Source organism: Carettochelys insculpta, chromosome 18 (assembly GCF_033958435.1).
Source record: "Carettochelys insculpta isolate YL-2023 chromosome 18, ASM3395843v1, whole genome shotgun sequence".
In the NCBI taxonomy this organism is placed as follows: domain Eukaryota; kingdom Metazoa; phylum Chordata; order Testudines; family Carettochelyidae; genus Carettochelys; species Carettochelys insculpta.
The window spans coordinates 26,479,483-26,507,366 of NC_134154.1; the positions used below are offsets into that span (position 1 = coordinate 26,479,483).

General features: G+C 42.4%; 2 protein-coding genes and 1 long non-coding RNA gene across 13 annotated transcripts in view; 1 reads left to right on the top strand and 2 right to left on the bottom strand.

The window, feature by feature from the left end:
- Window positions 1-75: 75 nt before the first annotated feature.
- VPS33A (VPS33A core subunit of CORVET and HOPS complexes) lies at window positions 76-20,198 on the bottom strand. 2 transcript variants are annotated; one of them, XM_075012299.1, is made up of 13 exons: window positions 20,056-20,198; window positions 18,906-18,971; window positions 18,021-18,148; window positions 16,018-16,207; window positions 13,332-13,448; window positions 12,017-12,191; window positions 11,140-11,333; window positions 6,108-6,234; window positions 4,728-4,795; window positions 3,413-3,550; window positions 2,206-2,343; window positions 1,886-2,054; window positions 76-1,307 (listed from the first exon to the last, which is right to left on the bottom strand). In XM_075012299.1, the coding sequence occupies exons 1-13, from the start codon at window positions 20,155-20,157 to the stop codon at window positions 1,114-1,116; spliced, it is 1,806 nt and encodes a 601-aa protein (XP_074868400.1). In that variant the 5' UTR covers window positions 20,158-20,198; the 3' UTR covers window positions 76-1,113. The 2 variants fall into 2 exon arrangements, 1 of the variants encoding a protein (XP_074868400.1); XR_012647971.1 differs by having other exon boundaries at window positions 1,169-1,307; window positions 1,886-2,025; window positions 20,056-20,175.
- Window positions 2,674-11,125, top strand: LOC142022457 (uncharacterized). The gene is made up of 3 exons (XR_012647974.1): window positions 2,674-2,734; window positions 4,212-4,316; window positions 8,119-11,125. It is a non-coding gene; the product is annotated as an uncharacterized LOC142022457 (long non-coding RNA).
- A 2,829-nt stretch (window positions 20,199-23,027) lies between the features above and the next one.
- The window catches only part of CLIP1 (CAP-Gly domain containing linker protein 1), a 106,814-nt gene continuing 101,957 nt past the window's right edge, over window positions 23,028-27,884 (bottom strand). For all 10 annotated transcript variants that reach the window (XM_075012882.1, XM_075012888.1, XM_075012884.1 and 7 more), the window contains 4 exons: window positions 27,602-27,761; window positions 27,058-27,107; window positions 25,784-25,905; window positions 23,028-24,821 (listed from right to left, as the gene is read on the bottom strand). In XM_075012882.1, the coding sequence (XP_074868983.1) occupies window positions 24,599-24,821; window positions 25,784-25,905; window positions 27,058-27,107; window positions 27,602-27,761 (555 nt within the window). In that variant the 3' untranslated portion in view covers window positions 23,028-24,598. The remainder of the gene's footprint in view (window positions 24,822-25,783; window positions 25,906-27,057; window positions 27,108-27,601; window positions 27,762-27,884) is intronic.

The following is a 27,884-nucleotide window of genomic DNA, read 5'->3' on the forward strand; positions in this document are numbered from 1 at the left end:
TGGAAGCAGTCATAAAAGGAAGGGGTGAGGTCTGTCTCCTCCCCCCCCCCCCCCCCATCTTCATACAATGGAGAATAATTGAACTATGTTTATTTCTAGGCTGCCGTTATTGACCAGGAAGGTAAGAAACAGGTACTGATTGCACTAGGGCTTGTGCATCAGTTGGATGCCCTGTCACACCATGAATCTCATTTGTCATGATGATGTTTTGATATGATTGATTAAACTTATTTTATGCAAGATGTAATGTGTGGTGTATGATTTGCTGAAAAACTAGCCAGTGTGTGCATGTATCATTTTTGTACCTGAAATTAGAGCTCAGGAACAAACATACTGGACAAGATGATGTCAGTGTATTGAATGGGTGGGAAAGGGACCTTATACTTCTATCTCCCAGTGAGGGCACTTCCTTGAGCACACCCCCTGCCCTCTGGGTTCCATTGTGGGAAGACTGTCTTTTCCCCTGTCCAGGATGTCAGTCAAGCTTTGTGCAGAATATATACAGGACTTTTATAGGCCAGCACTCTTATCTAGCAGTATCTATGATCTGGTATGTTTTCAGTTAGCCACAGCAGGGTAAGTGGCAGTCTGGCTAAGTGTCTCAGTGTGTTTACCACCACCCTTTCTGGCTCCTGTACCTACTGCTCCTGCCTTTATACTGAAGCTAGGTACAAGTCCTTGCAGGGAGCAGAGCAAACAGTGAGTAGGAATACTAAAATTAAGAAAGGGAGAACTAAAAGTCATCAAGGAAGATTTCTGGGCAGATATCTTATGGGCAATCAACCTTCGTTGCAGGAGAAGAGTAAGAAGGCTTCAGCAATTTAAGATACTAAAACGACACAAAGGAACACACAAGATAGCACAATGCTGGCTCCCTTTAAAGTTCTATAACTTCACATTTCAGACAAAGGTCTACTACTGATAAATTATTTCCTCATATTCCTTTCACTGAGTCACAGTTAATAGGAAGTTCCATGTGTACCAGGAATAATAAGAGTAGAACGTGTAGCCAGGAGCTACAAGAGTGATCTCCTGTTCTCCCTCTGCCAGCAGTTCTAGGAGCCCAACACCAATATGAAGGCTGATGAATTCAACCAGATCTTTCCATAGCTTCTAAAAAGGAGGTGGCTCCAGTTTCTCCATCAAAGATTTGATCCAGCTTGTACCATTGATTAGTTTAGTGGTAGCAATGACATATTCTGTGCCTCCATCTTCCATCTGAGAAAGAAACCTCAGTGCAGCAATTTCAGCGTACGTCACACCTCCCAGAAAGAACACCAAAGTTACTCTGTTTTCTCCCTGTTGACCTGAAGATTTAGGGAGAGAGTTAACAACTGGACTGAGGGTGAAAGGACAGTTTTATTTTGAAGTCACAGTAGGGCTAAACTCAAGCACATACTTTAGACCATGGGTGTCCAACCTTTTGGCTTGCCTGGGCTGCACTGAGTGAAAAGGAATTGTCTTGGGCCCCATATAAAATATATAATTAGTTAATGTATATAAATCACATACTGTTAAAAGTTTACGATCTTGTGGGGCTGCATTACTAGCTGTCCAGGGCCGCAGGTTGGAGATGCCTGCTTTAGACAAAAGGGACTCCTTGCATCTGCCAGTGACCCTGAATAAGTCACTCTGTGGCTCAGTTTCCTTAGTGCAAAAAGTGGACAATATCAATAATGAAGGTAATGTTGTATAAGAGCTAGAAATAATATCTACTGTAAGGCAATGATCAAATAAAGCTCACTGTACTGAAGTCAGGAAGATAGTATCTCGAATTACTAATAAATGAACTGTACAAATGGATGCTGTCAGTCACCACATCAGGCTAAGTAGGTGTAAGAGTAGGACTGTCCCAGACTAATTAAGTTATTCTATAAAAACTTACGCTTTTTTTGAAGACCAGTTGGTAACTGCTGCCTCTCTTCAAAGTGGGGTCCTGGAAGCATCTTTAAAACTTCTTCAATGCTACGCCACCCTGGCCGAGCAAGCAGCTGTGCCAGACGCACACTTAATGGAGCATAGCCACTGTATACATAGGAAATATCATTCGGATTCTGTAGGAGTGGGAAATGAGCAGCAGTGAAGTTCTCTACTGAAAAGTGACATTTCAGCCTATTAAAATCATGCAAAGTACAACCTACCCTCTATTTCCCAATGTGTCCTATCAATAGACAGGTCAGTTGGAGGATGAAGGATTCAGTTTACCTGTTCATTAACGTCATCCATCCACAGGCGCAGGGTTTTCCTGATTGTTGGGTAGTTGTTTCTACTGCTTGTCTGAAGTTTTAAAAGTCCAGCCTTTTCCAGATTGTTTAAGGTCAATATATGTTCATAGCCATAAGTCTGTACATAAGAACATAAGAATGGCCATACTGGGTCAGACCAAAGGTCCATGCAGCTCAGTATCGCATCTGCTGACAGTGGCCAATGCCAGGTGCCCCACAGAAGGAGAACAGAAGACAATCATCAAGTGATTTATCTCCTGCCCTTGTACTGAAGGCTAGGGCACCATACTTTACCCCTGGCTAATAGCCATTTATGGACCTAACCTGCAAAAATTTATTGAGCTCTTTTTTTAAACCCTAATAGAGTCCTGGCCTTCACAGCCTCCTCCGGCAAGGAGTTCCACAGGTTGACTGTGCGCTGTGTGAAGAAAAATTTCCTTTTATTAGTTTTGAACCTACTACCCATCAATTTCATTTGGTGGCCCCTAGTTCTTGTATTATGGGAAAAGGTAAATTTTTCTATATTCACTTTCTCCACACCATTCATGATTTTATATACCTCTGTCATATCGCCCCTCAATTGCCTCTTTTCCAGACTGAAAAGTCCCAATCTCTCTAGCCTCTCCCCATATGGGACCCGTTCCAAACCCCTAATCATCTTAGTCGCTCTTTTCTGAACCTTTTCTAATGCCAATATATCTGTCTGTAACATGTGGATTTTGCTTTTAATGTATACTGTCATTTATACATCAAAAGTACACAGTTTATTTCAACACTAACAAACCAATTTGCTGAAATTTGAAATTACAGGAAAGTCAGAGGCTCGGAAGCAGATGGACATTTTAAATTGAAAAATATTTAAACAATTTTAAATTTAACTAACTTTAGCGGTACAACTTTTAGTTCATTAAGGTGACTCAGGTAATAAGGGCACAGAGTTAATGTGAACGTTTACAAATATTTTTGCAGTATGTAAAAAGAGTCAAAACAAAAAAAATCAAGTTTTACATATTAGATATATTTCAGTTATTTTTTTAAAAAAACCAGGAGTGTGATTAAAGCAAATAGGATTATTCACAGAATCAAGACCTATTAAAGTCCATAGGATAATTCATTTGTAAAATCTTTAAGACTAAAGTTTTAATTTGCAAGGAATATCCACATTAGTTAAACAATTATAGCCTGACCTGGAGAATCTCTCTTTTATAATGGTCCAGCACCTTCTGCTTGAGTCCACTGTTACACACTGACTGTAGGCAAACAAGCCTTAATATCTTTATCAGTGGATGTTTTTGAGCAATGCAATCTTCAGTGTAATTGTTGACCTATAAAGAAACAGATCCAAGCTGTCAACCAAACCCTAGTTTAGGATTTTAACAGAGCTGAAAAGAAAAGCTCTGCTTTTGCTTTTTCATTAGAAGGCAGAAATTATGTTTTCAGAAGTTGCTTTTACCCCATCACTTCAGGAAGGATAAAACAGGAATCACAATAGTTACATAAGCAGCTTCATACACTAAGTGTTTTGCAAACGCTCATCCTTGATTCCCCTTCAACCTCATAACAGCACCAGCCCATTCAAAGCACTGAAGCTCAGTCAATAGTTGCTGGTGCAGCAACACATGCAGCAAAACTACATCACTGTAATGGTGACAGTCTCCCATGTCAGACAGAAAATGCAGCAGAGCCACTATTGCCCACCTACACAGCAATGGTACAGACACAGTTTAATTAGGCCACAACTTTATTCATTTTAATGTTTGGGATTGTCAGCAACAAACTCTACAGTGCAGGGAGGAGGGGATAGGTTCCTGGCTGACGTGGGCAGCGGAGGCCCTCATTAGTCAGCTCCCATATGGGATGTTTTCCCCTGTAGTCCTTTGAGAAGCGTATCACTTCCATAGTGAGTACCTGCACTGGACACCCACTACAAGCTTTACATACAAGTTGTAACATAACTTAAATCTCTATTTTACTCCCTCCCATCAGCTGTGTGGAAGATGGAAAAACCCACCCTGCCCTTTGCCAATCCAGGGGAAAAATTCCTTCCCAGTCCTGCATGGAAAAGAGAACTAACATACCAGTAGATAAAAGGTAAATATGGTCCTATTCAAAGTACAACTGTGGGCAGGTGGGAGCTTCCAGACAGCAGGAAGGGCAATGCAGGAATCTTGGCTTGGCCTCAACTGGATCCTGCCCTTCCTGTCCATCATGGCAGGCCGTCCCCTTTTTCAGCCTTGTTTCTTTCAGTGTGCTAGACCACGGCACGCTTGTTTAAAAAAAAAAAAAGCTTACTTAAATCGGGCATCTTAAGTGATATGCACTGCTGGGAACGTGTGTCTCCAAAATGCACAAGGAACACACAAAAAGTTAAAGACCAGCATCAAACCAGTCGGCCATCATCATTACCAACTCCCTCTCCCCAACACCTTTTTGAGAGAGAGGTTTTAGGAGACTAGGTATAACAAGATTAATCACATACTAACACGACTATTCTCCACCCACCTTATCGGTGTCTATTCCAGACATGAACTCTTGCTCCACTGTTAGATTATCAAAGAAATCTTCTGATGCTTTAAAAAAAAAAATCACTAAATTAGTACGTCAATATGTAAAATAAAAAAGGTCAGGTGATCAGTGTTAAGTGGCTTCAGCAGAACTGCTCAAATATAAATAAGGCCAATAATTTGCTCCTGGAGTCAGAATTAAGAAACCAGCAAAATTATATCTTTGGTTGCAAGATGTACCTTGACTTTAGCAAAGTTTTTGATACCATCTCCCACAACATTCTTGCCCATAAGTTAAGTATGGATTGGATACATGGACTGTAAAATGGATAGAAAACTGGCTTGATGGATGGGCCCAGCAGGTAGTGGTGAATGGCTCAATGTCTGCTTGGCAGTCGGTTTCAAGTGGAATGCTGCAAGGATCAGTTCTAGGGCCAATACTGTTCATCTTTATTGTTGACCTGGATGAGGGGATGGATTGAACCCTCAGCAAATTTGCAGATGACACTAAGCTGCGGGTGGGGTCAGGTAGATGCATTGGAGGGTCGGGACAGGATCCAGAGTGACCTAGACAAATTGGGCCAAAAGAAATTTGATGAGGTTCAACAAGGAGAAGTGCAGAGTCCTGCACTTGTGACAGAAGAATCCCAAGAACTGTTACAGGCTGGGGCTTGACTGGGTAAGTAGCAGTGCAGCAGAAAAGGACCTGGGGATGAGTCAGCAGTGTGCCCTTGTAGCTAAGAAGACTAACAGCATATAGTGGTGCATTAGAAGTATTTCCAGAAGATCGAGAGAAGTTATTATTCCCCTCTACTCAGCACTGGTGAGGGCATGAGTGGAGTACTGCCTCCAGTTCTGGGAACCCCAGTACAGAAATGATGTGGACACATTGGAGAGGGTTCAGCAAAGGGCAACAAAAACGATTAGGGGGCTGGAGCACATGACCTATGAGGACAAGCTGAGAGATATGCGCTTGAAGAGAAGACTGAGGGGCAATTTGATAGCAGCCTTCAACTTCCCAAAAGGGGATTCTAAAGAGGATGGAGAGAGACTGTTCTCAGTGGTGAGGGATGGCAAAACAAGGAGCAATCGTCTGAAGTTACAGAGGGAGAGGTGGCTGTTGGATATTAGCAAAAACTATTTCACCAGGAAGGTGGTGAAACTCTTACTGAGAAAGGTGGTGGAATCTCCCTCTCTAGAGGTTTTTTCAGTGCTGTCTTGCAATAATCATGGCTGGGATGATTTAGTTGGGGTTGGTCCTGCTACGGGGAAGGGCCCTGGACTAGATGACCTCCTGGGATCCCTTCCAGCCCTGGAATTCTATGATTCTATGTACCACAAAATCAACTGTAGGGGGAATATTGAAAAGGATACTTACTAGTAATGTCTTTGATTAGCTCTGCAATTGAGGTATGATTTGCTAGAGAACTTCTTGCTGCCTGCATGTGTGGCAGTTGTGAAACAAACTGCTTGATCTCCCCAACTGTTTTAGCATGGTGCCTTTCCTAAAAACCCAGCAATTACAATAGTCAACATCTGCTAAATCATTTAATCAAAAAGTGCATTTGTTTAGTTGTGTACTCTGTTCACTGCTTTAAGAAACTGAAGGAGCAAGCTTCATTATACCATGCTGTCATTTTGCAATGCTGAGCAGACCTGACCTTTCAGACAGACAAGAGAATTTTCAAAAGACACCTTCCTACAACACCACTGTTGCTTTGTCAGTGTATAAAGCTATTGTGTAATTGTGCCACAAGAAAACCAAACTTGGGATCAGGGTTCTCTCATTTGCATGACAGTTTCTCTATAAACTTATATTAAAATAGTACAGCCTCCTGTACTCCTATTGTGCCTTCCATCCAAGAACACTCAACTGAACATTTGTGAAGTCAGTCTCAAATGCCACCTGAGGTTGAAAAGGATTAATATACCTATTTCACAAATGGGGAGACTGAGGCCCACAGAAATGAAGTTTTATTTCCTTTGGTAGAAAAGAGGAATGGACTACTTATTCTCCACCCATATACATCTGAGTGTGATGAGATTCTTAATGCTAAGATCCTGAATCACTGGAGTTGAGATGCAGTCACTCTGATCCACTATTTCAAGAACATAGACACTGTAGATGCCCTGCAGCTAAGGCATTAAAGCCCCAGGATGATAAGGGGCAGCTGTGCTAGTCTGCATCTGCAAAAACAACAACAAGTCCTATGGCATCTTAAAGATTCAACATGTTTATTTGGACCTAAGCTTTCCTTGGTAAAAATCACTTTGTCAGATGCATGGACTGGCAGTTAAGGAGGTGTGTATATTTTTATATATATAAAATTTACCTACATATCAAAGACTAATCAAGTGTAGGACCAGGGGAATGGAGACAGCATTTCCCCTTCTCTTGATATCTGAACATTTGTCTATCTATTTTTGGGGAAAAAAATTAACATGTCCCAATCTTTAAAGTCTTTCCCAAGGTAGCTCCGAACCTTCCCTAGATACTGTACTCCTTTTCAGGAGTCTGATTTGTCTTACATACCCCTAATTTTCATATCACTTAACATGACTTGTTTACAAAAATCAGACATAAAAATAAGAGTGTCTCAGGATGGTATTGAAAAATTGCTTAACTTTCTCATTTTGATATAATTATAAAATAAATCAACTGGAATGTAAGTATTTATCCCCCTCGTATTTCAGTGGATATAGAGTAATGTGAACAAACTGTATGAATTTTTAGTTTATACTTTTTTTTGTTAATTTTTTTTTTATGTAGCCTGTTGTAAAGGCTTGGCAAATATCTAGATGACCCGGTATACCCACAAAAGGCCTCTGTGCACCCCTTGTTGACAATGACTGATCTAGAAAACCAGGTCTGATGAAGCACAGACACACATGCATTCTTAGAGCAATCCAAACGTCCGCATCTTGTCACATCAATGAATTAAAGTAAGCTTTCTGAAAAAAATTATCTTGACTAAAATGTACACGATATAAAGGGGCAAGTACAGGCAGGAGAGAAATAATGGAGCCTGCAATTTACAAGCCATTTGCTGCCAAAGTACTGCTGTTTCATTATCACCTATTACATCTGCCACTCTCTCACGTCTCTGTCCTCCCTTCCAGTGTAAAATGTCTTAAACTTTGGGAGCTTACTACACTAATACCCCAGGAAATGTCTACTATTGCGAGTCAAACCTGAATGCATGATTCAGATTGGTATATGGTACATCTCACTGGCTTTAAGAATGGCATAAGTGATTAAAAGCCCTTTGAAAGAACACAAAACTGAGAACGTGCTGTCAGGACAGCAGGTTACAGCTAAGCACTTTGACTTTTGTTTCTCTCTCTCTCTCTCTCTCTCTCTCTCTCTCTGTGTGTGTGTGTTTTTAAAGCAGGGGGAGGAGAAGAAGAGTGTTTGAGTCTGCAACTAATGTGCAACACCCGACAGGCTGACTGGAGTCTCACTGTTACAAAACTTCAGACCTGTAATAGGTGACAGACACTAGTTGCCTTTTAACAGCCATTACCACTTATGATTATGTATTTATACTGTGGCAGAAGCTGCATCAGGATCCCCTTGTTGCATGTACAAAAACTAGCACAAAAATATTCTGACCCCAAGGAGCCTACAGTTTGAGAAATCTTTAAATGTCACCAATTGTCTTGTGCCCCCCTCCGCCAAATGCTATTGCTTCAGTTTTCTTAAAGGAGGAAGGATAATCCAATCACTCAGATTCAGTTCCCTGCTGTGTCTCCAACTTCCTGTGCGACTGACACCCTGTACCCCATGTTTACCACTTTTATAAGGTTATGATCTTTTTTGTACAAAGTATGCTTTGTGAGGTATCATCTGAAAACTCAATCTGCTGAATAGCAGTCTTCTGTTGAAATGTGCATAACAAACATCACATGTAGAATTAGGAGGAGATTTTGCCATGATTGTTACTGAAACATATTCTAGTTTTGTATAACACCCACAAGCCAATGTTTCAGACACAAAAATATGCTACCAAGCCACACAGTGCTAAGGACCCATTGCTAGCTCAGGCCAGGGATGGGGACCATACACAAGAAATATATAGATCATCTTAAGGACAGCCTGGAACTCATATGCACTGGAGCTGACAGCCCCAGGACCCACCAAGGATTTTTTACAGCACAAAGATTTGTGAGTATAAGAAGGGGAGAAGAATATCCCTAGCCACTTCCTTGCTCCTGACAACCATTCTCAAAAAAATTGAAAAAGATGGGAGGAATTGTCATCCCTGACTGGAAAGGGATTCAGCCTGTGACACCTACTGGCTAGGTCTACACTAGCCCAAATCTTCAAAATGGCCACACAAATGGCCATTTTGAAGATTCCTAATGAGGCACTGAAATGCATATTCAGCACCTCATGAGCACGCCACCAGCCACGGCTCTTTGAAATTGCCGCTTTTCACTGCCGCATGGCTCGTCAAAACAGGGGTCCTTTTTCGAAAGGACCCTGGGAACTTGGAAATCCCCTTACTCTGATCTGCTGATTTGGGCTAGTGTAGACACGACCATTGACGTTCATGGTGAGACAAACCTTTCACTTGTAAGTCTTTGCTTTTTAAACCTTTTTAGCCTTGCTCACATTTAGCTATTAGCTTAAGTGTTTATCCTCTTATTTCTTCTGTAACCAGTTCTGAATTTCTACGCCTCGGCATTTATAGTCACAGAAAGTCCATCTTTCTGCAGTTACTAAACTTGAGCCAAAACACACAGGTTTAGATAAAACAAGTGCTCTCTAATTAGGCCAATGGTGTCCCATTGAAATTTACCCCATCGCCACAGGCCCCCTGCCAAACCCCCAACCAGGTGCCCCCCCTGCCAAGAAGCCCCCCCAACACCAGTACGAGACCCCCAGGACCAGAGCTGCACTGGGTCTGGAGGAGCCATCTCCCCCGCTGTTGCCCCGCTCTTGTCCCACCCCATGGTGGGGTGCATGTGTAGAGCAGCCAGAAGGGCGCCGCCCAAGTGCGGATCTCCTGAGCTGCATTTGCCACACTACTCTGTGGTGAATGGGGAGCGTATTGGACACTGCGGAATTAGGCCAACAAGCTTAATGTGCAATCGTTACCCATCGTTGGACTGACAAGCCACCTATGAACTTCAACTGTCCCATAGGCTACTGAGGAGCACAAGAAGCGCGTTTCTGGGGAACAAGATGCCAGTGTTGCCTGTATGTAATTCAGGGATGGCACTCATACTCATCTGGGAGTGGCTCTGAATGCTGGGGTCAATGAATGAGCAGACCCTGCAGACTACATTTTATCAGCAAAGCAATGGAAAAAGGGATCCCAGGCTGGAGAGCTAAGAGGACACAGCAATGAACTGGTTCCAATTACAGCCTGGGGAATGTCACAGACACCTCTGGCAAGTCCCTTCCAGTGAAATCCTGTTGCTACTGAAATAAAAATTGTCACTGACTTCAGTGGGGCCAGATTTTACCCTTTGTATCTCTGTTGCTCAGTTCCCCATCTGTACAACTGGGATAACAGCATTTTTCTACTTCACAGAGGTGCTATGAGAGTTTGAGGTATTCAGATATAATAGAAGTATCTTAAAGAAGCACAGTAACAGAGAGGTAGATAAGCATGGTTTATGATTTGCAAGTCCGATTTAGAGCGTAAGTTCCCTTGAGCCTGTACAAGTCTATATATCTGTTATGCTAGGAAGCACCTACAGGTTGAACCTCTCTAACAGACAACTCTCTCATCCGGCAATATCCATAATCCGGCATGATTTTAGTTAGCTGGGTGCAGCCAAGTTTCCCATGAAGTTTGTTTCCTGACACCAGTCCTGGCTCTGTGTTCTATGCCATTATTTAGCTGTATTTTATCCCTACTCCTAAGATCCCTGTCAGCTCTTAGGAGCTGTAATCTACCTCTACAACTAAGGGCCTAGTCAGCAGCGGACATGTGGTAATGCTGCTCAACACTACTGACCTCTCGTGGTTCAGCAAATTCTCTTGTCTGGCACCGATCAGGACCCAAGGCTGCCAGATTAAAGAGGTTCCACCTGTAATATGCTGAGTGGTATTAGAAGTTAATAAAGAAGTTTAAGATTACTTTAAGATGCTTATGATACTTTAAGGCCCTAAAGAGTTTTAAAGTGGAAATGATCAAGGTAAAACCCGGAATCTGAACCACTACTAGCTATGAGACAGCTTGGACTCCATGTGATCAGTTAACTGCAAACTATTAGAAAATTAAATGTCAAAAATTAGGTTAACGTAATAGTAAAGTTAGGCATTGGAAGTGGTATTCATGGATCTTAGGCTTGTTTCATACTCATCTGCAGTGCAGTCAAATCCAACTCTGCACACAGGAGCAGAGTGCTCAGGTCACATAAACACTGGGTAGTACAGCAGCATACGGGTCCTTTACCTCAAAGGCGGCGGATATGATTTTGGCTTTCTTGCTCAGCACTGACCCCACAGCATTGAAGTTCTTGTCTCGAATTTCAGCATACAGCTCCTCGGCAGAATTCAGCTGGAGCTTCTTTGGTTCCGTGGGGAGATCCTTTCCGCCTTCACCCTGCTTCTTAGGAGCAAACTTTTCAGGAGGGAGTTTCACATAAGCTATCAACACAACAAGAAAAGAAATGATAAATTAGAACTCCAATCTCAATACTTAAACTGAACCACCACCAAAAGCTTTCCCCAAGCAAGAAACAACTCTAGCCTCACCTATCAAACAACTTGGAAGAAATGTTACCAGATGTAAAACAATTTTTCCTATTTTTTTAAAAAAAGGCCTATGCACAGATCTGTAGAGCACTAGAGAGATGCCTTCTGCTCACCTTTATCAGGTGGCAGTTACCAGCTGCACGTGTTTCTGGCCCCACCGTTACCTTATGGAGCATAAAGCATTGGAAACTGCTTTGAAAACTGTGTGCAGCAGAGAGCAGCTTCAGTGGAGCACTGAAATGAACAGCACGTTGATTAGACATTTTAGCTAAAATCTTGTGAAAAATGTCCTGGGATCATTAACGTCCGTGTACAGCCGACGCACCAAGCACTTGACCAAAGCTAAGAGAACTGTGCTTAATTATCTTCCTGGAAAGGATGAAGCATTGAAGTGACCTTGATGGGATTAAAACCTGGGTTTCTAGTTACATCAAGTAACCTTTGTAGGTTCAGCTGTTATTCGTGGCTTCATCCCACACTGAAGGGAGCAGAATTCCACTTGGCATACCGCAATTTAGTCTAGAACTCAGGAATTTTATTCTACTCCATTAAAAACAGAGTTTTGCTGTACTTACTATTTTGAATTCCATATATTTCATCAATAAGGCCTTCATAGGTAAGCTGAGTAGCTAGAGGAGACAACAGGTCTACATTGCGGTCGAGCAACAAGAGGGTATCAAAGACAGGAAATATGGAGTTCTGCCCTCCAGGAAATTCTCGCTTCATCCTGATCATCATGTTAGCCACATGCTAGAGATAAAACACTTAATTCATTATGGCTCAGACCACAAAGGGTGGGTTTTGACAACTAGCTTTATTGGACACATGCATATACAAAACCAGGGAAAGAAGTGCATGTATAGGAAGTTAATGGGAAGAGAGGCAAGTGGGGTGACTCTTACAACTTGGGAAGGGCCAATAACAAACAAATCAAAACTATTCTATGACAAAGTTTGCTAATTTAGTCTAACAGAACCGTGACAGAACCGGAACGCTGCATTCAGCTTCCAATGCCTCCTTACCCAAAGGGGTACTTTGGGACTGCAGGGAATTTGGAGATCAAGAACAAAAATGATCTGGTAAGAGGGACTGAATTAAAGGGACAGCAAAAGGCCACAGCATAAAAACTGCTTGACTCCAAGTAGTGAATAAAGATGAAGGTACCTAAACCCTTCAGCTATCAGTAGGTAACTCCAAGGGGGTCGGGGAAGAATTATTTAGAGTGATAGAGAGTGTTACTAGGAGAAAAGGGATGAAGTTGGGTCAAATATTTCACTTATTGACCGTGAAATCATCTCCCATGGAGAGGCATACAAGTCCGATGGCTTAATTTAACACAAACACAAAGTACTAGAGAAGTACATCATGAAACAATCTTGCCTTTGTCAGAGTCATCAGGTTTTTAACAACTCTAATCTCATAGATTCATGGACTAAGACCAGAAGGGACCGTTCCTGATCATGTAGTCTGACCTCCCGCACACTGCAGGCCACAAAACCTCACCCAAGAATTTCTGGGATGCCAACACCATAGCTTACAGGGTTTATAAAAAAACTAAGCAAACTAGCCAAACTGCAGTGAAGTACAGGCATACATAAACACCACCTGGTGTCAGCCTCCCAGCAACCAGTTGACTGTCACTGGGGATGCCAGAAAGATACCTGGGCAGGTAAAAACAACAGCAGGGAATATACTTTAGGGGAGTGACTTAGAGGGGACTCATAATGAGACAAAAGCTCACAGTGACAGATTGTGAATTATTTCAACCAAATTGCAGCTTGTGACATCAAGAAACCCAACACACCTTAGTGGCAGCTGAAAAAAAAACCACACAACAAAACCAAATGGACTTATCCTCTCAGAAATAGAGATGGCTTAAGTTGGTTTTACCCGTGCACAATCACCCTTCCCGAAGATCTGTGGGATTGTTCCATACAGTGCCTGTAAGGTCATCAGCCCCTTGGCGGCTTGGTACAGGCTTGTCTGGTCATTCTCCAAGTAACACTCCTAAATGACAGGGAAAGAAAGGTTACAGAAATGGAAACTAATTAGCACAGTTATTTTAAAAGGGGAATGGGGCTGAATGGGAAGGCTTGAGGGATTGTTAAAAGAACACAAAGCCATTCACACCCAGGTCACAGGCTCAAATCTGGCCCAGGGATCCAAAGTCAGTACTTGCAACTGGCTGCACAGTGAGTTCTAGGATACCAGCTGGTGACCTCAGTGCTGTTCTTATCTACATTCCTCCAGCTTCCATCCAAGACATACCACACAATCCATAGTCTACAGCGAAGTCCTAAAATACAACCATTATCTTCTTCATTCCCACCAGTGGAGATATTTATTCTACAAGATCTTTACCAAGCATTCTTAAAACTTAGTTATTCACCTGGGGAAATAAAGGGACAGATAGAGAGCCAGACGAGTACCCAGAAGTCACCTACTTCATGATAGGCCCAAAGGAAAATAACACAAACACCACTTGTCATTACCTATAGCCCCCAGCTTAAACCCCTCCAGCACCTAACTGACAATCTACAGCTAGTACTGGAATATGATTCCTCACTCTCACAGCCCTTGCGTGACAGGTCAGTCCTCTCCTACAGGCAGAGGCCCAACCTCAAGAAAATACTCCCCAGCAGTCACACACCATACCACAGAAACACTAACCCAGGAACCTAACAATTCTCATTGCCAACTCTGTCCACTATACAAGTGACACCACCACAGGGCCTACCCACATAAGTCACATCATGAAGGGCTCATACACCTGCATATTCACTAAAGCAGTATGTGCCATCATGTGCCAGCAATGCCCTGTCATATATATCGGACAAAACAGCCAGTCCCTGCGGCAAAGAATTAATGGACATAAACCTGTCATCAGGAACTGGAATACACAAACTTGTAGAGGAACACTTTAACCTCCCTTGACATTCAGTAATGGATTTAAAAGTAGGCATTCTTGTGCCTGCAGCTTTTCTAATAAGAACACGCATGTTCAACACCCTTGGTTAAGGAAGAAGCTCAAATAATAAAACTGGGAAAGTGTGACTGGCAGGCAATGCAAAACACCATCATCCATTCTTTCAACACAACAAAGACAGCTCAAAACCACTCACAATTTTACCACCAGATTACTGAGGGAGACATCTGAATTGGAATGCATTTACAAACTTGACACATTTAAATTAAGCCTTAATGGAGATCTCAACTATCTTATGCATTAGTGGGGCAATTTCCCCATCTTTGATGTTCTCTGGAATGAGACACATCCTACTTAATTTGCCTTAGGGTAGGTCTACACTAGCCAGAGAAGACTGAATACTTAGGTTCGATCTTCCAGAGCACTGTGTGTTCTGCAATTAACGTCAAACCTGGAACTCCTTGCGAGCCACAAGGATTAAGGATGTTGGCAGGAGAAGCACACCTGTCGACATTCTGCAGTGAAGACAGGGACCCATTATGTGGACGGCTGCAAAAACTGAGTTTCCGTATGCAGTTGCCATACCTAAAATTGTGTTGCAACTGTGGACATTCCTGCTAAGTACAGACATAGCCCTAGTCTCAGAGGAGTAGCTAAGTTAGTCAGTAGCTTCATTTAAATGAAGAAAAAATAAGCAGTCTTGTACCACCTTGAAGGCTAACAATTTTATGTATTAGGTAACGAGCTTTTGTGGGTAAGAGCTGTTTGTCTCCTGATCCTACTAGAGACAGCTAATTGCCCCCTTTCCCTCCCAGTTCCTTTGTTCCCCGCTCCCTCCTTGCTATATAAAACTTGGTTTCTAAGTGTCTGCTCCAGTCATCTGTGCAAGTGGGTCATACCCACCAAAGCTCATGACCTTATAGATTTGTTAGTCATTAAGTGCAGCAGGACTGCTCATTAGAGATAAAACCAGTTATTTTAGAATTCTCTAGCCAACATGCTGCTCCCAATTTAATGCAGCAGAGTAACAGAGATGAAACAACAAGCCTCTTTCCTGTGACTTGGACAATTAGAAAATGTGTCATCAAGCTAGCAAGTTTTATCATGTCCTGATATCCTCTGCACTGCTCATATAGCATATTGAATCTAGCACTAACAAGTGGAAATGGCTAAAGAAAGCCTCACACAGATTTAATTGACACAACATGTGATGTGCTGGCAAGGCAGAATATATATATGTAGCACTGTTGCCCATCTTAAAGCAAGTGTTAAGTCTTGGTGCTGCTGCTACGATGCGACACCTTAACAATTACACTTTACTCTTCTTTTGCACATCTGACACAAGAAACTTCACATTCTCTGAAAAGATTAGCCTCACAAATGCTTTTCACACAAGTACTGCCACCAATAAGCAGATGGAGAAGTTGACCCACAGCCTGGTGCTCAGTCCTCAGGTGTATTGCAGCAGACAGAAACAGACCTCAGAGTTCTGACCCCAGTCCACTGCTCTACTAGACTCTGACCACAGTTGCACTGCAACTCCTTTTACTGCCCTCTCACTAAATCAGTCTGAAAAGTGCTTTGAGACCTTTGACCGACAAACCCAACACAAATATGCAAAGTATGTTTCTTCCTCAAGGGAGCACTTACTTTAAATGCAGTCTCAGACTCCATGGATAGCAAGTCTCCATCAAATGGAATGAGGTCCAAATTGTACTGCTCTCTATGAATGAAGGAACCCAGAACTCCCTGATCCTTCAATCGCTGTTCACACAACAAGCTGCGACGGGGCACAAACAAGATGTGGAAGTCCCTTTGCGGAGAGCGAACTCTGTCTTCACTGGAAGAGAGTCAGCTTAAGTTGTCATGAGTATAGAGACACAGTACATACTGACCTTGATCACCCAGATTTGAAATACAGAAGATGTGCAGCTTAGACAGAGGATTCCTGCCTGATATGTCCAAGTCCAACCTTGCTCACAGCTTTTTATTTCAGAATGTTTTGTACAAATCGAGACCCTTACAGTGAAAGGGGTGGCTCAGTGGTTAAGCAGTAGGTCTGTAGTCTGAGCTGCTCAGCAATATATTGTTACCCAGAACCACAGGTTCGAACCACAAGCAAGGCTGACTGAGCCTTTGCCTTTTGCAATTGATTGTGGGGGAGTCTTTCAAACAAGACTGTCAGCTTTGCATGAACATGAACGGGTTCTGGACAATTTTAAAAAGAAACTGAGTTGAGGTTTTCCCTGGTGTCCTTAAGCAAACTTTTCCCTCACCATCTTGTTGCTATGCACCTAATTTCCGGCCTACAATCCCCGAAAGGTCTGCTTTTTGGTGACTTTATAATATAGGCCTTGATTCTGATCCCAATCCTGCCAAGTTGCAAAGCACTTTCACAATGAAGTGAAAGATCTATTATTAGTGAGTGGGCTAAAAATCTATCCAACTTATTTCACTTATAACTTACACCTGTTACAAGAACCTGGGACAGTTGCGGGGAGGCAGGGGAGAGAACATTAACCCCACTGCACCACCTCAGCTCTGAGGACATAAGAATAAGACCATACAAATGGACATTCTGGGTTAGGCCAGAGGTCTATCTAGCCTGGTGTCCTGTCTTCTAACAGAGACCAATGCCAGGTGCCCCAGAGCAAATGAACAGAACAGGTAATCAAGTGATCCATCCCCATGGCCCACTCCCAACTTCTGGCAAACAAAGGGTACGGATACCATTCCTGCCCATCCTGGTTAACAGCCACTGATAGACCTATCCTCCATGAATGTATCTCACTCTTTTTTGAATCCTCTTATAATCTTGGCCTTCCACGTCCTCTGGCAAAGAGTTCCACAGGTTACCTCTACACTGTGTGAAGAAATACTTCCTTTTGTTTGTTTTAAACCTGCTGCTTATTAATTTAACTTGGTGGCATCCAGTTCTTACATTATGAGGAGTAAATAACTCTACTGTTTCCACACCAGTCAAGATTTACAACATGTAATTGGAGATACACATCTCCTAGAACTGGAAGGGACCTCGGGAGGTCATCTAGTTCAGTCCCCTGCTCTCTCGGCAGGACCAAGCACCATCCCAGATATCTATTTGCCCCAATCCCTAAATGGCCTCCTCAAGGATTGAACTTACAACCCCAGGTTTAGCAGGATTTATAGAGCTCTGTCACATCCCAACTTAATTGTTTCTTTTCTAAGCTACAAAGACAGGGACTTTTCAATCTCTCCTTATATGGCAGCTATTCAATACCCCTAATACAGTTGTTGCCATTTTCTGAACCTTTTCCAGTTGCAATACATCTTTGGAGGTGACTACATCTACACACAGTTCTCAACATGAGGTTATACCACAAATCTATATGGAGGTAATATATTTTCAGTTTTACTATCTATTCTTTAATTCTTCTATTCCTTCTGTTCCTTTAACGGATCCTGCACAGTGAGTAGATATTTTCAGAGAATTAACCACAATGACTTTAAGATCACTTTCTTGGTAACAGCTGATTAGACCCCTTCATTTTATACATACGGTTAGGATGTTTTCCCATGTGCATTAATTTGTATTTATCAACACTGAATTTCATCTGCCATTTTGTTGCCCAGTCACTCAGTTTTGCAAAAGAGCTGTTTCGTGCCAAGCGTACCTGAGCACATTTTCAGCAATTATGTCCATTAACTCTAGCCTGGGCCTGACAAAGAAAATAATATTCTTTACATCTGCTGCGGGCAGACGGCCCGCCTTAAGAGTGAACATCTTCTCCACCTCATGTTCCTGTGAGGAGAAAAAAAAAATTATATTCATTTAGGGTTACAATATATAAAAAAAAAAGAGTACACCGCTGAGAGGGTCTGTATCTGTATCAGTATGTACCAACTCACATTATGTTTACCTGTTACTGATACAGATAATGTGATACATATTCTATATCTACCGACTCCCATTGTATTAATGTGATATATATTCTACAAACACAATAATATAATGTGGGTTGGTAGATACTCATACAGACACACTCTGACTCAAGGGTGTCATCTTTTTTGAAAGGTCAAATATGGTAACCCTAATTCAATCAGGATCTGCCTGTTAAGATAAAAATTGGTCTCAGAAAGGGCCACATCAGCTGAAGTTACCCAATCTGCTCTTTTTTTATGGTGATATGCATTTTACCTTCTATTTCCATATGTTGATTACATAAATTATTAGTTCATTGCATTATACTAGCATTAATAATGGGGTTCTACAAATCTGGTCTGTGGGAATTTGCAGAAGAGCAGTAAGTGGTATTACAAAAGAATCTGTTCTTGAAGCACATTTTTATTTTGATGCTATGCAGCAAAAATTTAAGCCCAACAAACCTAGTGACAAATTGGAGGGCACAAATTAAGGTTTGAAAAGCAAAAACTAGAACAGAAGCTGAGACAATAAGTTGTTCTGACAGTCTCCAGAGGCCATTATGAGACTGAGGGCAGAATTGCTTTTTAAAGTCTGAATCTTAATAAACACAGCAGGAATGTTCTGTAGGGCTTACCTTTAAAAGGGAATATTGTGCAATTAATCCAAAGGGTCCAGTAAGGGACTCATCCCACACTATTGCCTAAGGAGAATAAAAGCCACTGAGAAATGTGAGTTGTCACAAGGAAGAGCTAATATGCTACTGAAGCCTGTAGGACAGGAACTGATTTGCTTGGCATGTGCCAACCACAGGACAGCACAGCACTGGGGTCAGCCTTACAGAATGGTCTCTGTTTTTAGCCAAGAGTCTGCAAGGCATTCTGAGCTGATACTTTATTGTCATCCTTCAGTGGGCCTGTGCAGTGATGCTGCCATGGCGAGGGTCCCTCATAATGCACATCAAAGAAGCAGCTAACTCCTCTGCCTGAAAGCATTAAATCCCCTGTGAATTTGACACAGAATGACAGACGGAAACATCCTTGCTTTAGCTGGGATGTTTTTTACCTGTAGGGCTGCAGCGTTCAATACATTTGCCTCTCACCACTCACGAATAGGACACCGAGTTGGGGTGAATATGAGGAGTGGTCAACCCGGGGCTCCTGAAGCCTTCAAATGCGGCTCCTCCTGAGAGCCACCATGTGGGAAGCGCCATCTGCCCATGCACCCATCGCTTGGTGGGAGAAGCATGTGACGACAGCTGCCCTGGCAGCTCTGGTGAGTTGCTGGCACTGAATTAGAACACTTGTGTGTGTGGGGGGGGGGGAAGGGGATAGAGGGCATGTCTTTACTGAGCAGAGGGGAGCTGGGGAAGCCTGGCTCTGGGAAGCACATGTATTTAAAAAATATTTATTTAATAACAATGTGGCAAATACAGAAAGAGAACAAGCACAAGTGAGGAAACCTCTGAACTCCTATCGGACACCACTGCTCTCGGGGATGTTCGGATGGAGGTAGCTAAGGTCCAGCGCAAGGCAAAGTGCATTAAGGGTAAGTCCGAACTGCCTGAGAAGGATGCGGAGACAGCAGGGCCTGGAAAGGTGATGGACGGTTAGTGCCCTTTACCAGGGGGACCTCAGAGCAGGAAGGCCGCGTCGGCAGAGCAGCGGACTGGGGTGAGGATGAAGAGCGGGAACTCTCGCAGCCGAGCACGGGGGGGGGGGGCTGGCAGGGGGTCCGTGAGCCGAGCACGGGGGAGGGGCAGCGGCTCACACACCCGCCCCACTCACCTTGGAGCCCGCGCACTTGTCCAGGAACTCGCGCAGCTCCCTGCGCCCGGCCTCGCGCAGCGCCGTCAGGTTCACCCGGCCCGAGCTCAGGTGCGCCGCCATCCTTCGCCAGGCCCGACCGATCACATGACAGCGACGATCACGTGACTCGGCGAGGCGCTCCATTTCCCCTCCCCCGCCCCTCAGTCAGCCTCCTCCTCCTGGAGCCCCCACAGGCGCAAAGCGCCCGGCTATGAAGGCGGCCCCGCGCGGCCGGGAGCAGCCACGTGACCCGGTGACGCGCTGTTATTGGTGGATCGCGTCCTGCCCCGCGACGTTCAATGGCCTGTGAGGAGAAGGTAGCGGGCCCCAAGGTAACGGCCCCTGCGCCGGGGGGTAGGGGGGTGTGCGGGGGTAACGGCCCCTGCGCCGGTGGTGTCACCACCGCTCTAGAGCGTGTGCTGATAAAAGCGGCTGTGGAGAACCATCACTGTGGTCGCCCTTTCAAGACTAACCATTTATTAGATAATGAGCTTTCGTGGGGCCGACCCACTTCTTCGGGTCTCCAGATGCAGGTCTGAGGGAGTGGGTCGGTCCCACGAAAGCTCATCCCCGAATAAATTATTTTGCTCGTCTTTAAAGCGCTACTTGGCTGGTTTTTGTTTTCTCCAGCCCCTAGTGTGTCACCTGGTCCTTCTCCTTGCACAGAGGGTAGGACCAAGAAAATCTGGACTAGATCATTCACCACGTGTTCAGCAAGCTTGTTTTTTTAAAAACTCCTGTGATTAGGAGTCTGCGACCTTCCTTGAAAGCATATTCCAGAGTGTACTTATCTTCATAGAGCTGCATGTGTCGGTTAAAGTGTTCTGACTTAAATTTATCCTGCTAGGTGTCAGGCTCATTAAGTGTTGTCCTAATTTCACTGGATATGGACAGCTGTTGGTCACCACCCTCTTGAAAACAGTTATCAGATCTCCCTTCAGCCTTCCTTTCTGAAGGTTAAACATGTCCGTTTAAAAACAACTTTCCTTATAGGACAGATTTCTGGAAGCGGTGAGTGGTTCCAGCTAAAAGCATTGCCTATGAAATTTCTTAATGTCCCATCTTAACTTACTTAGAGCTGAGGCCCCATGGTGCCACATAATTTACGTGACCATAAGCCTCAGTTCCATGTGATCCCTCATTTTCTGTCCTCATAAGCTAGGTCTACCTCTCCTAGCATCATCTCCAGTTGTGGGAGCCTGAAGTGAGACAGCGAGATAGAGGTCACCCAGGTAGCAAGCAGCACAATACCTATTGGATTAAGAGCCTAACACTAACCTCCACTTCTGAAAATACTGACCAGAGCTCTTAACTGACCCTTTTGTTATGCCATTAATGTGAACCATCAGAAACTGCTTCCTTGAGAAATGTATTGCAGAGTGCACAAGATGCCATAGCAATGGGGGGCAACCTGCGAATCATTGGGGTTCTGTGTGTGGCCTGCCAGACATTTTCATCTGTGTAGTTTTTTTCCTTATTGGTTTTAAACGTGCCATCCACTCAGTAGCCTAGGTTGCCCAGTATTATGCTATAGGTTAGTGATATTCTGACATAAGTGGCTCAGGAGCCAAAGTACTGATCATTGGTACCCAGAAGAGCCACAGTACTGTGAATTAATTGTATAAGTTTTATATTTACTATATATGAAAGTTTGTCTGAAGTCTGCCTGTTCAAGAACTCTCCCTAAACAGTAAGAGCTAGGGCCACCAAATTCTGCATACGGCTTCCTCTCATTATAACTTAAAGCCAAGTAAGAGTTTGGTTGTGCTGGAAAAATCAGATGTGCCTGGAAGGGGATTGCTTCTCGTAAAACAGAAAGGCCACATGGAGGCAGCAGGGGATATGCGATGGAAAAATCAGGGACAGATATTCTGTATAGTTTCCAGAAGGGCAGCAAGGGGCCAGAGGTGGGGACTGGGACAACTATATGTGATATATATCAAAGAGGTGGCTCTGTATCTTTGAGAACAATCAGAAGTCCTGTGGCACCTTATAGACTAAGATTTTTGGAGCATAAGCTTTTGTGGGCAAAGTCCCACTTCAGCAGATGAGAGAGAGTTTGTTTTTATGTCTGCCCTTCAGTTAGGGGACATGCACCCCTTCTACTCAAGCAAGCTTCTTCATGCACCCCTCCAGCTGTTTGGTCTCTCTCCCTTGCCCAGGCAATTACCACATCCCTTTATTCTTGCCTCCTCTGCCATCCTGCCGGGGTTTATTACTGCCACAAAACTCAACAGTTGTTCGTGAACTCCCATTTTCCAACCTGCTGTATAGAGTGAAGTTTCCTGGCGACAGGGAATTATTTTCATAGAAGTTTCCTTCTGCAACAACACAAGCTTTGGCACACTCCATGGTGAATGTTTAGCAATACACCAACAACTTCCAAACCTCCCTTACAGGTAGACAAGAAAGTGAACCAGATGTAACAGATGGGGAAATGCCTTTAAGAATGTACACATTTGTCAAGAAATCCTGTTAACTGTATTAAGTTAATAATTTTTTGTATGTCAGTAGTGCCTAGAGGCCCTGGTCAGGGCTCCATTGTGCAAGGTATTGTACAAATCCTGCATCTACCCTTGTGTTTAAATTCATCACACTTTCACTGGAATTTAAAATATATTTATAATAAAGGTCATTAAACTTATGCTTTGCAACCTATTTTAAAAGACCCAAATTTTGGTCTCAAAGCCTTTCTATATTAAAAATAAATAGGTTCTAGAACACAGGTTTGGATCTCCAGCAACCCATATGGAAATTTTCTTACGCTATAATTTCCGTTCTAGTAGAGTAATTCTACACAGTCCCTAATGGACTCTTTCCTTCCCTGTGGGATTTGGTCAGTGCTCTGGGAAAGTCACACGTCATCCCTGCCCATTGAAGATTTTTTCTTCTAAATAACAAGAAATGCCTCTGTATATTCTCTGACAAATAGCAAGAGTTCAAGACAAAGGTAGCAAGAGAATCATTTATTAAAGGAGATACAGTACACTCAGTTCTTCAAAATTAACTGATTTCCCTGCCTTTGTTCCTACACCTATAATACATTCATTACCCCCAATTTAAAATGATTACAGAAGGTGTATTCATGTGCCAAATACTTGGTTGATAATCTTGAGGAAAAAATACATCAAAGGCTTATATACAGTTATATAAAAGAGTAAATCATTATGTTGTATATTATACATGTAGCAGGGAAGATACAGCCTAGTTTCAGTTCTTTTTATATATGGTAAAAGACATTCAAAAGAAGGTAGATTTAAACCATCTGAATAAATTATTTAGGGCCCAGTGGGCCCACCTTTGCTCATGTTGAGTGTTTCCTTACTCTATGAGCAGTCTCTCAAAATTAATTTAACTGTTGGTATAATAAGGTACATCTCAACATTCATTTGAGTGACAAACTAGACCATGTTTTGTTCTGATGGTTTAGATTTCTTCATTCCTTGTTATTTTTCTTATAAGAAAATCCACAATTATTAATGCTGAATTTCCATGTTACATTCATCTGAAACAATAACCAGGGAAAAGACATAACGAAATAGCACAGATCCTTAGTTTTCCTATGAACTTTACTGAAAATTTGCTAGCACATACACATTTGCTGGAAGATTTTTTTCCACAGGAAATATTAATAAAAATCTCCCACTACTGAGGTTTTTATATTTTTAAGTCAGCAAATGAAGTAGTCATGTTGTACTGTTTATCCCATAAACAGGTCCTGTGATGTTCTAATAAAATTTAAAAATGTGAATGAGAACTTTTCTCCAAAATATAATTTTTAATATATATGTATATATACACACTATATAGAAGCTGAAAGAATGCAAAAATGGATGTCATAAATGGTAGTAAGTGTGCACAGCATACAGTTTTTTTAAAAATTCCCAACAGTAGCTTATATTTTCTTACCTGATTCATGATTTCACAAATTTCATACTGTAGTCCAAAGGAAAGAAAGGCACTACAGATATCTATAAATATATAGGTAGTGCATATAACTAATGTTCTTTGATCATAAGCACAGCAAAATAGAGTAGATGAAAATCAAGATGAAATATTTCTCAACTCATTCCAGTGTCAAAAAGTTTTTAAAAAAATCTAAACATATAAACTCAGCCTTAAAATGTCTTAGTGCAAAAATGGAAATGAACAGCATAATTTTAAGGTATTTAAATAAGCTATAACGTAACTAAAATACTATGTTCCTACAATTTTTTTCCTAAAGATATATTTAATGGCATAGTGGAATTTCTTTGTTAGAAATGGTTCAAACTCAGAAGCTGGGAATAAATGGCAAAAAAGTCATTATTAAATAATTTATTTATATTTCACTTTAGTTTATTAAGGGGGAATAAGATATTTATGAATGGAAGATCAAAAATATCTACAGCTTTGAAACTGATGCTGTATGTGTCAAGAATCACTGTCCCTTTTTCTGATGTCTGTACACAGAAATGCTGGTGGGGTAAACTGTCCAATTGGTGCATACAAAGAAAGTTTGTTTTCCTAGCCTTGTATTGCATTAGTAGGTCTCATCATCATTGCAATTGGCTGTCCAATGCCCGAACATCTCACAGATTTCACAATAAGGGCGCTCTTCTTTTCTGCTGCCATGATGAGTCGAATGGGGAGGATCATCTGATGTCTGTGCCTGAGTTGGACAGTCTTCAGTTTCATGGAGATCGAAGCAGTCACAAATATCACAGAAGAGGCGAGGTTTTTTCTTTGACTGGTTTTCATCCTCACTGCAAGATCAAAATTGGCATAGGTTAAGCTGGATAGTCTCTAAAAGAACAAATCCAAAGGACATTACTATAAAAGTCTACTGGAGAAGAAAAAAAAACAAAAACAGTAACCTGTACAGGTTGCATACTCTGAACTGAGATTATCTGGTCTGGCATAGATGTTCCTGGACCAGACAGCCCTGGGCCAGAGCTGGCAGAAGTGGGTCCAGGGCTAGCATCTGGCAGCCTAGTTGATGCTAGGGGGCCTAGCTGAAGACAAAAATCAGAGCTGTCAGCAGGTTGGGGGCACAGTGGCAGAAAACCTTGCCTTGTATGGCAAATTACCTTGTCTGGGACCAGTCAGTTTCCAAGGGTGCTGGACCCAAGAGTTTTCCAACCTGTACTGCTAAAATCAATGGATCACAAGCAGCAAAAAGAATCATGGGATGGGGGGAGGGGGGAGAAAGAGTAAACCTTTGTGATTCTCCTATAATTCTGCAGATTGCTCACATTTCTTACGTGGTGTAACCACTGAGCAGATTATTCATTACAATTTTTAATCTATACAAATACAAACCCATTATTTCAAAAGGCATCTATGTAAACTCGTATTTCATTGATACAGAGGATATGATGCCACAATTATTTAAAAGAATACTAATTTTTTTTTTTGTCTGGTCTGGTCCCTCTACATTTGCATGCATCTACCAACCTTTAGGAGTAGGGAGCAATTTGTTTATTTGTGGTGCTCTAGGCTCACTCCTGGGAACAGATAACTAAAACCTGCTAATGTTTGTTTCAGAGCAGCAGAGAAGGAGCTTGTGCTAGAAGTCAGAAATGGACCAAAAAATGTCTGGATCCAGTTACCCCAGAGATCTGCTGGCAGTCAGGCTGGCATGCTGCAGCTGCACAGGCTAACAAAAGTGCTTTATAGTTGAATCAGCAGACTGCAAACCAAACACCTTTCCCATCAATATTATTACCTGTCATAATTGTTTATCTCTTCATTGCCATTGAGAGCTGCCTCAGACATCATTTCCACCTTCAACTTTAATTCTTCATTTTTCCTTTGAAGATCCACTATTACTGAATTCAGGAAGTCAATCTAGGAGGTTTAGAACAAAAAATAACATATTCAGAACACGAACCCAGTTCAAAGCCTTAGGAAATGCTACAGAAAACACCAGCAAAAACTAGACTGCAGCACATGGCCAATATATAGCATAGAAAAATGTGTGACTGTCACAGAAAGGAGGGGCTAGCTTTTACCATTAAAACAGTCATGCTAAGAAAAGTAAGGGAGGGAGAGCTTTTTTCTTTGAACCTGCCTCATTAGTGATGCACCATGGATAACAGGCCCTACGGAGTAATAGAACCATACAGAATATACATTATCTCTGAATGTGGGCCCCACAGTGATGGTCTGAAGCCCCAGATCAGACTGGAGATTATTTACAGCATGCTGATTGAAGACGTGTATTCCCGTAACTGACTAGAAAGCAGCTAAGTGTGCTAAGCAATACACAGGAAATGCAGCGAAAAAAACAAACAAACAAACAAAAAAAACCCATAAAAGGCAGAAACAAACCATATGCTGTTTGGAGGAAAATGTTGCCAGCAGCAGATGAAGGCAAGGGGCATGAGGAGAAAAAACCAGAAAAAGAAACCAGCAGTTAGATTGTTAAAAATGCTGCTTCTAATCTATACACATACTATGTTATGAGGAAACAGATTGGTATGCCCCATTCCAAGACTGTTAATCAAATAAACATTACAGTCCACTCATCGTTAAACAGGTGAAACTGGGTAGCATATTATGAACCATAACTAACTTTCAGGTTCTTAAGCTAAAATAATAATTGTGGCATCTTAGTTTTTAATAAGTCCTCCCTTGATCAGCTGGGTGCTCTCAAACTACAACCCTGTGGCAGCTCTTCCCACTTCACCACTCCTCCCCACCAGTTCTTGCCAGATGGCTTGTCAGTTGCCCTATGGCCTGTCACAAGTCAGCTGGTGTGGATTTTCTCTGGGTTCCCTGTTTGTCAAAGTATCCTGTTCTTCTGTCTCCAGCCTCTCTCTTTCCTTCTGTCTGCCATTAATATCCTCCCCTCATCTACTCTGAGAATCAAGAATTCAATTCTGTATTGCCCTATTTAGATAGGCTCTACTAAGCTATCTTGAGGAAGATATTTTACCAAAGCTCAGGCTGCTAAAGTTATGTTACAGTTTGAGAGAGCTGATATTTTGGATCCAATACCTGATTCTCCTGTGCTTTTTCTTCTTGGAGGGGATTAGCAGCAGTGTCACCTTTTTGGGGGGGAAAAAGAAAAAGCAAGATGTAGAAATCTTGCAACATACAAAACATACAGGATATGTCTACACTTTCCAAAAACTTTGAAAATGGCCATGCTAATGGCCAGATGGAAGAATACTAATGAGGCACTGAAATGCATATTCAGCACCTCATTAGCATGCCACTGGCCACAGCACTTCAAAATTGCCATGTTTTGCTCCCTCACGGCTTGTCTATATGGGGGTCCTTTTCGAAAGGACCTCACCAACATCGAAGTCCCCCTACTCCTATGAACACGGGCAGCATGTGTTTCGAAACCAGCAGTTTCAAAATGCGCACAACTGCCATTATGCTAATGAGGCACTGCATATTCATGGTGACACCTCATTGGCATATTTTGAAGTGCCACATTACCATAGGCCCCCCCACAAAAGGAGGGGCTAGTGTGGCCACAGCCAAAAGGTCCAGTGTGAGAGCAGTGAAACAGGAAATGGACAGTCTTCATTACCTGAGGAGCTAGTTATAGAAGCAGGCTGTTTGTTGGTCTCTCTGAGTTTCTGCTCCAGGTTCTTCACCTTTTGCTCAAGTTTCAATTTATCAGACTCCAACGACTGAACTACCGACTGCAAGGTTTTTGCAGAGGCATTTTCTCCACGGAGCACTGTGATCTGCAATAATTAATTGGGAATGCTTAGGCAGTTTGGAGTAAAAGCAAAACCAGTGAGGGAATATTATTGTAGTAGAATAAACGCTAGATTACCATAAAAAAAATACGCCACTTAAAAATGACT

Coding starts and splice junctions, on each gene's coding strand:
- VPS33A (XM_075012299.1), bottom strand. CDS start 20,157: ATGGCGGCGCACCTGAGCTCGGGCCGGGTGAACCTGACGGCGCTGCGC. Junction 12,192..13,331: donor GGAAGGGTGATTGTGCACGG/GTAAAACCAACT, acceptor TTTTATCTCTAG/CATGTGGCTAACATGATGAT. Junction 6,235..11,139: donor TCATATCCGCCGCCTTTGAG/GTAAAGGACCCG, acceptor CTGGGTTTTTAG/GAAAGGCACCATGCTAAAAC.